Source organism: Lutjanus erythropterus, chromosome 14 (genome assembly GCF_056507025.1).
Source record: "Lutjanus erythropterus isolate fLutEry1 chromosome 14, fLutEry1.hap2, whole genome shotgun sequence".
Classification (NCBI taxonomy): Eukaryota; Metazoa; Chordata; class Actinopteri; order Lutjaniformes; family Lutjanidae; genus Lutjanus; species Lutjanus erythropterus.
In genome coordinates, this window is record NC_139330.1 from 17,968,160 (window position 1) to 17,979,362 (window position 11,203).

General features: G+C 39.4%; 1 protein-coding gene across 1 annotated transcript; it reads left to right on the forward strand.

The window, feature by feature from the left end:
- The first annotated feature begins 775 nt into the window (after positions 1-775).
- rps24 (ribosomal protein S24) lies at positions 776-5,026 on the forward strand. The gene is made up of 5 exons (XM_084736183.1): positions 776-866; positions 1,580-1,645; positions 1,748-1,957; positions 3,260-3,373; positions 4,937-5,026. The coding sequence occupies exons 1-5, from the start codon at positions 864-866 to the stop codon at positions 4,937-4,939; spliced, it is 396 nt and encodes a 131-aa protein (XP_084592309.1). The 5' UTR covers positions 776-863; the 3' UTR covers positions 4,940-5,026.
- Positions 5,027-11,203: the final 6,177 nt, after the last annotated feature.

Below are 11,203 nucleotides of genomic sequence, written 5' to 3' on the forward strand. Positions count from 1 at the left end.
ACTTGTTAGTTTCTGGGTGTCGAGGTAAATCACATTTTCTATGTGTTATCGTCCATCAATTTGTCTTGATGTTGGGAAGGTGGCATGCAGTGATGTAAAATAAAGATAATCGATAATTCTGCTCAAATGCGTTAAAACTAAAGTAACAAGCCTAGTTGTCAGAAAAATAAAAAAGAAAGAAAGCAGAAAGCCTTTTTCTACATTGCAGGTTGTATCATTTAATTGAACCCCAGACAGAAAAAAATAATAGATCTATTTTTCATACTTTTTTTTTATTAATTTAATCTTTTTTTTTCTTTTTTTTTTACTTTCTATTATTTGGTAGTTGTATTGCTTAGTCTTACACTGTGTTTTTCTTGGAAGTTACCAATGACTGTTACAAAGAATTACATGACTGCTGCCTAGTGGATAAAAGATGAACCGCAGGTGGTGTTTTCCTAAATGTCAGTTTACCCCATAAACTTAGCGTTACATGGTTTACTCACAGTACGTTACAATTTACAGTGTACATTCAAGCGGCACAGCCTATGTTTTTACTTCAGAGTTAATGTGTTTTTCTGACCTGTCAGCATGAACGCTGGAGAAAAAAAGAATTCTAGCGAAAAAAAAAGAAAATCTGTGTTTGCCTAAATATTCCATCATTTCAGGCCAAATTTATTTGTAACGCATTTGAAATACCTGGTAACCCACTAGTTGCATATTACTTTTACTGAAACAAAAAAATAAATCAGTTTTTGATTTTTGTTTACGTTTTTCCATCAGGCAAGGTAAGTGCGTGCCCATTCATTTTTCGGCAGGCATTAATCCGGTCGCCTGCTGGTCCTTCCTCCTTTTCTACGTCCCTGAGCGAGGCCGGCGTCAAGATGGTGAGTCTTGTGGCAAAAATTATAAGTAAAATCCGTTCATCATCGAAGCCATCCATGCATCGATACACTTTTCACGCCCATTAAATGATCTTTTAAGTCTCCCATGTAGTAAAATATCAATATTGATGGGATCTGAAATTATATGAGAGGAAACTTAGCGATACCATTCAGATGCTACCTGACTTGACCGTCCGTACGTTATACACACTGTATTTACCTTGTCTAGGGTGGCCTATATAGTTGCCACTGTGTGTTTTTATGAGTTCGTATTCACTACACAACCCCTCAAATCTACATAGTTGCTCTAAAAACAGACTGTATATTTTAGACGTAAATTAGTAACCAATACAGGAAGGTGAAGTTCTAGCTCCTAGCGGCTAACGTTAGCATACAGTACACTGTTAGCCATGCAAGGCCCTCGTGAAGTTAACAAGCATGTTAAATTATAATGTTACCATTTAAACTTATTAACTGCTTGATTTTTGTTTAGGATTCAGCTACTTTGAGTCTGTGCGAGCATAATTTCTAAGACAGCAAGCTATCTTGCTAGTAAGATAGCCATGATGCTGACATAGTGTTCTGACATAATATAGTAGTACCAACGAGGTAACTTAAATTGCAAGGAAATGCTGGAGCCTCTGTTTTTAGGGTATGGCTGTAAATCAATTAGTTGTTGAAATATTGTCTGGTAATTTTCTACTCTCCATCTTCAGAATGACACAGTGACAGTCAGGACCCGCAAGTTCATGACGAACCGGCTGCTTCAGAGGAAGCAAATGGTAAGGTTTTATTAAATTTCTCTACACTATTTATTGAGTTGATGCCATTATAAGTTGAATTTTCTTTTATTCACTTGTGTATTCTGCCTGTTCTCTCTGTAGGTCGTTGATGTCCTGCATCCCGGCAAGGCCACAGTCCCCAAGACTGAAATCAGGGAGAAACTTGCCAAGATGTACAAGACCACCCCTGATGTTGTGTTCGTCTTTGGCTTCAGGACTCAGTTTGGTGGCGGCAAAACAACAGGCTTTGCCATGGTGTACGACTCCCTAGACTACGCTAAGAAGAATGAGCCCAAACACAGACTGGCCAGAGTGAGTTTTGAACCATTTGCGAAGTGTCCAGTTGAATCCTTTGGTAGTTTTACTCACAGACAATGATCAGAGAGCCTTTTTGTGTTAGGTTGTTAAGCAGAAGGCGCAAACAGCTTGCAGGTTTTGCAGCAGCAAGCAGCTGTAATGTCTTGTTCAGGGGCTATATTACAGAAACTTATTGTTTTAAGTGTAGAGAGTCTTAAGATGGGATTTTTCCAAATTTGGTACTACAGATGAAAATTTGAACTAATATTATGAATCTTTTTTTTACTTAATGTTATCACATCTGAGGGAAGGAAATCATAAGTGCCAGATTTGATTGTTACACAGCAAGTGACACTATTTTCTCATCTCACTGAGGTAAACCAAAAATGGAGCAAAATCAGTGACAGGCATTTCTAGACAGATGAGTTAAAGGTTTTATCAGCATCTGTAGAGAGAGCCACAGATGTTCTTTTTGTGAGATGTACTGTACTTTAACAAGACTGGGCAAGATAGGTAGTCTCTGTCGTACGTGTAAAAGCAGAAAGTCAGCAGCTATATGGATTAAATACGTTAGCAAACACTGCCTGTGGCAAAGTGGAAGTTAGGACATTTAATGTTATTGTAAAGTTTGGGAGTTTATAGAAGATTTTGGGAAGTTAGGGTGGTTGTGTAATACTTTCTTGTATCCTAACTTAGGATAGGAAAATTGACTGAGAAAGTGTTCATCTGTATTGATTGACTTTTCATTTCGTGTTCTGCCCAAAATGACCATGGTAACCAAACTGTTAAGATAGAATCTGCAAGTAATGAGGTTTCCATAATATGGCCCCTGGACTTAAAATGCATTTTTATGGGAAAGAATTTTTGACTGGAAGCCCTTTTTCTATTGTAGTGACTCTTAACTCCCCTCAGAATTGTTATCTATTGAATATATGTCATATTTTGCGTGCACATGATGTTAAATCATTTCCAGAAGGCAGTGGAGCAGTACTTGATAGTGTGACCTGTAAATTAAAAGGTGATAATGTGGAAAGTTACACCATCAAATGCAAGTTGATTATCTACAATTTACATTGCACATTGTGGGTGATTTTGGAACAAGCCATTCATTTGGAAGCAGTTTGATTATTCTTTTGTTTAATGTAGAAATATTCATAATATGAGATAAATTGGCGGCAAAAGCTAATCAGTTTGAAGGCAAGTCACTCACTGTTGCTCCATAGAATGTTTTCAAGTTGTAACTGTCATTAATTTATACTTCGATGCAGTAAAGTGTTAGAGTATAACATTAAATGCTGGTTTATTTGTGTCTCTCAGCATGGTCTCTATGAGAAGAAGAAGACCTCAAGGAAACAGCGCAAGGAACGCAAGAACAGAATGAAGAAAGTACGAGGCATCAAGAAGGCCAGTGTGGGTGCTGCTGGCAAAAAGGTAATGTGATCGTTTTGAATACTTGTGCCAAGCAAACAGTCACTGACCAAAATGAGTATTCCTGTGATAGTATGCCTTGTGAAAATAGACTATTTATTGTCTTTCCTAATTAAAATCAAGACAGCAGAAAAGTAAGAGGGAGGGATCATTTAATTCAATGCACTTGATTGCTTCTTGATTTTCATTGCTCACTTCTTCTTTTCCTATCCTGCTAATATTTGTTTTTCACAACTCTTTTACTGTTTTTAATTTCCTTTTGTCATCTTTCCAATTGTATCAAATGTTCTTCGGGAACTGTAGAAGGTAAACGTTGTTCATAAATAGACTAACTGCAACATGCAGATAATACAGGAGTGATAGATACTAGCTAACTCCTCCCTTGATACCCTCACCTACCCATCTGAGAGCCACAACCTTAATGCTTTTCCCTCTGGATGTACATGATGCATCTATGATGCATTTGGTATGAAACGATTTGACCCACTGGGTAATACTTACAGGTGATTCCTTCTCTTAATACTAATTAAACTAATAGTCTTGTAGGCCCTGTGAGGAGATACTACAGCTAATAAAGGAAATTACTTCATAAAAGTCCAGTACTAATCAGTGAATTCTCCTGGTGTAGTTTGTTTCAGTGAAACCCTGCATACTCCTGTACTCCCTATACCAGTCACCTAGAATAGATCTCTGAATTAGTAAACCCAGCTGGGCTGTTCGATGCCATGCAGTTGCATCTGTAATGGCGTGTAAATATTTATTGCGCAGCCACATCTACTGTGGTTTTCATTGGCTTGGTTCTAAATGTGGTACATGACCTGTGGAGTACAGCCACTACACATCCATTCAGAGATCTGTTCTATTCCATGTTTCAATTTTCAACATGTTAACATTATTTTGTTCCATCTTTTGTTCTCGATTTTGCTTCCCATGGATTTCTATTGCAGAAATGAAGTGTCAGTGTGCAGGTATAATAGCAGAAAAAGCATGGTGTGCCATTGTGTTGCACATCAAAAGCTTTATAGAGCTGTGCCAAGCATGTCACGCCCTACTTTCCCCTGCAGTTTTCCTTCAGTGCCCCTCTATCCTCCCCTTTCCATGTTGTTTTAAACTCCCCGCTAATAGGTTTTCCTTCTACCCCAGTCCTTTGTACCACTGTCTCTGCTAAAACGGGCATATCCATTAGGCTTTGCCCACTTTGGCTTACATTTAAACAGACACGTGTGCTTTGACAACGCTTCTGATCTCTAGCTAATAGAAGCAGAACCTGAGTGTAGCATGTGGGTCTTAGTGTCTTTAGTGTGTTGTGTGGGGCAGCTCAACTAAAAAACCGCGCAGAATTTCTCACTGAAATTTGTTCTTTGCTTAACTTGTTATAAAATGTGTATTTTTTTTAAAAAAAGCTACAAACTTCAACACTGTTTGTCTAGCCAAAAAATACTGTTTATTGAAATTTGTTGTCTCAGTATGCACTCTTTAACTTAAAATAACCTACAATGTCAAGAATGTTTTTTGTTGCCAAAGTAAATTTGCTCTTTTATTAATTTCTCTGTTCTTTCCCCACAGTGAGCCCGGACAGCCAGGGAGAATCTCCGTGCTCAAGATGTTCTTGTATATTGTCATCAAATAAAGTTTGGAAAAAATTGGAAAAAAAAAGTATTTGGTCCTCTGGTATATTTATTTGAACAACCATTTGAATATGGTGATATTTTGAGTAAAGATTAAAGTTGATACATTTTTGGACTTGAAACAAGTTGAAACATGTTGGTTTCTGCACCAACACCCAAATTTGTTTTAATTCCAGTAACACAGTTAGCAGCCAGAATTCACTAATGTGACGTGTGAATACTGTCTATCCAAAAGCAGCTTACATCCCTTTAGGTGTATTGAATTTGGGTTTGATGCATGGGTGGTTTCCAGTACTGCATACACTAATAATTTGGTTTTGATTTAAATTTAACTGGAGCTGCACAAACTTGAACTTTGTTGACAGTGACATCCAGTGGTTTTGCAGTGACATTACTTCAAAGTAGCCAAATAGCTGATCTTGTTTTCAGCTGTTCACTGATGTACAGTTTTAACTGTGCCTGGCCATGTCAAATTTATTGAGTTACTAAAATAATTTAAAAAAGCTCCTTAGTATTGCTTTAAAAGTGCTGAACAATTTGAGCCACATTTTCTGTTTTGTGCTTCATGATTTGCAAATTGCAATTTAGGCTTACTGGTAGCCTTTTCCCTGTGTGGATCAGTCAAAACAAAATCAGTTGGTAGAGCCTCTACCCCATGTATGGAGGCTGTTGGTCCTCTGCAGCGGCCACTGGTTCGACTCCTGTCTGTGGCCCTTTGCTGCGTGTCTTCCCCCCTCTCTTCACCTCATTTCCTGTCTGCTCTTCAGCTGTCCTATCATAATAAAGGCAAAAAAAGCCCAAAATTTGCAAACATTGTTACAGTAGTTTTGAACTTATTACTGTATTTAGACAACATGTTGCAGTTTACAAAGTAACAGCAAGATACAGAGGCAATTAACAACAGAAACCCAAACAGCATAGAAGCAAGAGAGCAAGTGAAGCTAAAATGGATTTAAAATTAAAACTCACACTGAAATGTAGTAAAAACTTGTCAACACATAAATAGAAGTAAAGGGGACATAATGTTGATATAATGGGGAAAAAAATTGTTCAGATGTTAGGTTGTAGTAACTCAAATGGCCACATGAGGACTCCCTTCATTGAAGAAAATCTGAAACTAGTTAGACACGCTGAGCCAGTCCCTTAAAGTATTTACCTGTTGGACAAAGTATTCACTGATTCATCCTAAATGCAAACCGCCCTGATGGTAAAATTAAACTAATGTACCGAGAGTTCAGTCTATGTGTGGACTTTTCCTGTTTATAAACACCGATTGGAACAGAATAGATATCCCTCTTCACAGCATGACCTTTTGAGATAATTTGCATAGAAATACCCTGAGAGCGTGTGTAAATGAAGTGATTAAAATGCCAGGGAATGGTCTGTCCTCAGGGTAACCACCCCCCCACCCCACGTCTGCCTCCCATTCTTTTATGGATATCAGCGTTTCTTCATGCAGGAGCTCCAACCAGGTTGTACCTTATGGAATTTCTCTTTGTGGTTTCAGAGCTACATAAATGTTTATGTCTTCTAAGAGGCTGAAGAAAAAAGCAAAAATGTTAATGGGCAATATAATATCGACTCCATCAATAATGAATAATGTCATGCAATGAGAAAAATACAACCTGTCATGCACTAAAACACTAAAGATAACTTGCAAACTCCAGTGACCTTCACTTTCTTGCCGGTATTAACTTCCCCAGGAGCATTATCCGAAGTGCTGCAACTACTTTGTCTGACTTCATGCAACCTGTTAGAGGCTGCACTCAACCTCTGTTAAACTTGTTAAATAATTGTCTTCAGCCCTGTAGTTTGACATATTTTCATGTCTGTTCAAAGTATTGAATGTAGGGCAGACATTTCTCCACCAGAGTCCTCTGTGTCTCCACCACCGGGAAGAAAAGGGAAAACAGTAGCTTGGAGGCACTTCCATTGACACATTTTGAGTTGTGGGCTTCTTTCCCAGTGGAAAGGCCTATATATATAGATATATACACACACCCAGCATCCCCTGTGGGCTCTTCTTCAATCGATGCCAGCCGGCCAAGATTAAACACTGACAGTTTATCAAGATAATTTGGACTCCAGCACAACAGAAACCAGAGTTACTGTATCAAGACCCCATTGATTTAAGTGGGCGGTGAACTGGTGTAAAGGTGAATATATTAAAAGGAAAATCCATTTTCCTGCAGAGCACAGGGGACATCTAACATGTTGGCACCCAAATAATTCGACTTTATTTTTTCCTCAACAGAATCTTAAACCCACTATGACCCAGAAAATAGCAGGCAGCTCCATTTATCTCAGCTAAAGTGTGTGGAGGATGCGAGTGTGTGGGTGACTGTTGCATATAGGTGTGGAGGAGAAAAAAGGTGCCGGGGACACAGACAAGGAAGAGGCAGTGGGGTCTCTCACGGCTCTGCGGTGCTCTACTGGTGTGTGGTTGTGGGAGGTTTGACATAAGTGGAGCTTTCAACCCAGGGACTGGTAACAGATGGTGTTGGGAAATTAAGCTCCTCTCCTCACAGCCCTGTCGCTCCGTCCCAGGAGTCTCTGCCTCTCTGTCTTTGTCTCTCTGTCTCTCTTCTCCTTCTCCCTGCAGCATCTTTTTTTCAGTGTATCTCACTCATTTGTCTTGCTCCTGTTTCTTATCATCTGCCCCCCTCCTTTGTTTCAGTTGTTTTGGACGGGTGAAATCATGCTCCTCCTGTTGTTTTTGTTAAAACAGGAAAGGAGGATGACATCAGAAGTATAGTTAGCAGGCTAATGCAATAAGTGGGATATTATCAAGAGCGTAACGGGAAGAAATAAACTGAAAATACAAAAAAATATGATGCAATGGGAGAAAGGCTGAAGGGTTGAGGGTCACACTTTCGTTTACAGTACACTCATGATACACAATCAAACTGGACAAAAACTAGAAATAATATGTTATTTATTGGACACTATGAGACCCTTTATTGGACCCTTGTTTGACTTTATTAGAGGGGAGAAAGGGAGACATGTTACAAAAGAACTGTACTGTAAATTAAAGTGTATTATACAACAGTTAATTCTGAACAAGTCATTTGATTGGATGAGAGACATTTCATGTGTGTTGATATAAAGTACAACAGCACTGGACTTTTAACTAAATGCATCAATATGTTCTAATAACCATTATCTTAGATTTTCCCAAATATAATCTATACATGACTTAAACAGATAAGTATAAGATCTGAACAGTTTTCATGATCAGCAGATGGATTATTTGTAGTTTAGCTTCTTAAAACAGCTAAAACCACATAGCTGCCATTGTGAAATCCTGTGGTTGGTTTGTTTGCTTTCAGACCACAAATGAACCATAGACCCGCCTTTATATGCAGTCTCGATCCTGTTGTTTGGATGAGTCTCGAAAACTAAACATGGACATTGAGAAGTGCAAGCTGAATACAGTCTTGAGGCAGTTTTTCGACCCATTGGGACAACTGATCTGTTAATGAATAAATGCCGCTTGTTTTACTGATGTATAAAAGCAGTCGGGCTCGTGCTGGTCCTGTACAACTGGCAGAGTACCAACGACCAATGATGACTTCATTGATCAAATCACATTATTACACTTTGATTTACAGTACAGTACAGTACAGTACACTCTAATAAAGTACAGCAGTCTAATAAAAGGGCTAATACTATCTAATAAAGAACATATTATTTCTATTTTTTCCCAATTTGATACAACGTACAGGTTGTTAGTGTATTGTAAAATAAAGTGAGACCGGGCTGAGGATGCAAATGAGAGATAGTTGGTCAGACAGTGATGTATGACGTCGAGCTGCAGGGCAAATGTGATGCTAGGCTGGTGTGTTTGCAGGCACTGTACAGTAGCTGCAGTCTCAGCATCAGGGGCCTCCAGGGACCCTCATACATACCAAATACGACCAGATAAAGGACGATATTCACCTCTGATTTCCTTTAGGGCAGGAGAGAGCTCTGTAATGTGAATATGCCTCGGCCTGCTTCTACGGCAAAGGTGTTTTTGCAGTCCGGTTCATGATAGATGGTTATGAGGAACACATGTTTACGCCTTCACAACAGGTGCAGTTTTAATGGCCTGTCTCTCTCCATGCAGAGTTGAGATGTGGTATTATAAGGAGAAAATGAACAGAATTCCTGATGACTCACTGTGTGTTTTTGCCAGCACGTCCATGCAGATATCAATTGATATCAAAGACTGTGATCATGCTGTTTTCCGTGTCATAATATTGTGTATACCAGTTCATTAATGTGCAACAATGTGGCTCTAAACCTGATATTTCTTTCATATTTGGTGTTCTATCAAATTTATAATTACCAAGCTGGCCTCTGTTTGTTCTCCAACCATCGGCTCCAAACTGTATGTTTTCAATGGCACTGTGATCGTTTCTGCAAGGGGCAACTTGGTGCTGTAAAGTGTGGCCGGGCATTCGAGGATGCTATGCATCTTAATGAGGTATGTCTCTCTTGTTGGCCTCAGCAGGGGAATCATCACAGCTCATTTTGCAGTCCTGCAGTGTCCTATCAGCTTTGGCAGCCTGCACTAAGTTCACTCCATCTGCCAGTTGCTAGGTGCTGATATATAAAATGATCTGTGCCTTGGTAGCCCCTGAGCACCAGGGAAGTGATTTGCTTTTGAGGACAAACTGTGTTTCGTGAATCCTAATTATCCTCTTTGCATCACCAGCCTGACATGGTTTTGTCATTTATCCCACTCTGGAAGTGGCAGGGAGGGGAAAAACCAGCAGAGACTGCAGCAAACTACATCTGCCCAAACAGACAGAGCTCCCGTGGATGTACAATACATTTGCTGAAATGCAACAATGGTATTTTCCATCAATTCATTTTCACAGGTTCAGGGAGAGGTGAAAAAATGATACCTGCTGTCTAATTCTGGCACTCTAACCGGTGTGCACATGTGAAAAATCACTTCTCGGTTTCAATCATGTGAGGTGTATTGAAACCGCTCTGTGCCCCTTTTTCAGACTGCGAACATGCTGTCTGAGGCTCCGAGGACATCAGACTGCTGTAAAAGCGTGTCAGCCCACCTGCCTCCCCACCACCCACCTCCGTTCCTCAGGAATTTGGTTCATTTTTGTTGGCATTGGAAGGAGAGTCTGTTAAGCAGGAAGAAAACGGGAGCAGGGGGGAATAATGTGGATGGTTGTAGAAGAGGAGAGAAAAAAAGGGTTTTGCTGAAGGGGAGGTAAAGGAGAGAGGGAGAATCGGGAGGGTGCAGTAATGAGAAAGGGCAGCAGATGTGAGTGACAGTATGATGGAATGCTCTGTGTGATAGCCATGCTGTACTCTCTACACCGGGAGGTGTGTGTGTGTGTGTGTGTGTGTGTGTGTGTGTGTGTGTGTGTGTGTGTGTGTGTGTATGTGTGTGTGTGTGTGTGTGTGTGTGTGCAGTCATTGAGGAATCATGTGTGCATGTGTGTGTCCTTGGGTTTTAGAGAAAGGATACTTGATAAAGGCTTATCGGGTTTGTGCAAAAATATATTTATAAGCCCTGCATGCCATTTTCCAGGCAATTCATCATGGTCCATCAATTTGCTAATTAGATTGAATTATACCAAACTGCTATACAGTACAATCCAGCATTACTGCCCTCATGTTGTAATATCATGCAGATATATTTGTTGCAGCTGTGGTGCACTGAAGGGATGTAATGATACCTAAAACTCAAGGTACGATAATACCACGATAAAAAGTCCATGGTATGATATTTTGAGATACCAAAAAAAAAGAAAAAAGAAAAAATGTGTTCAAATAAAATTATTTATTTCTTTTAACTTCTGCTTTTCTTCTTAATTAAGTAAAATAAAAAACAGCCATCTGCAAAAAATAAATGCATGAGTTGGCAATGAATGCTTTAAATGATAATATTGTTATATTTGATATATTGTTACATCCCTAGTAAGCTGTTATTACCCTGCTCTATTCTTGACATGATGTTGGACTGGAAACAGGTGGAAGTTGTTAGTGTGGCTCTATGCAAAGGTGACAAAGGTGACAAACTCTGTCTCCCAGCACCTCATTAAGACATTCAAAAATGATAAATTTAGGTTTTACAGCAGTTTGTAGCAAAATGACAGAATTGTTGACAATACATATGAGTGAACTAGCATGGGCATGAACAGAAATACCACCAGTCAGCACGTCTCATGAAAAGGCACCAAGTTCAACTGAA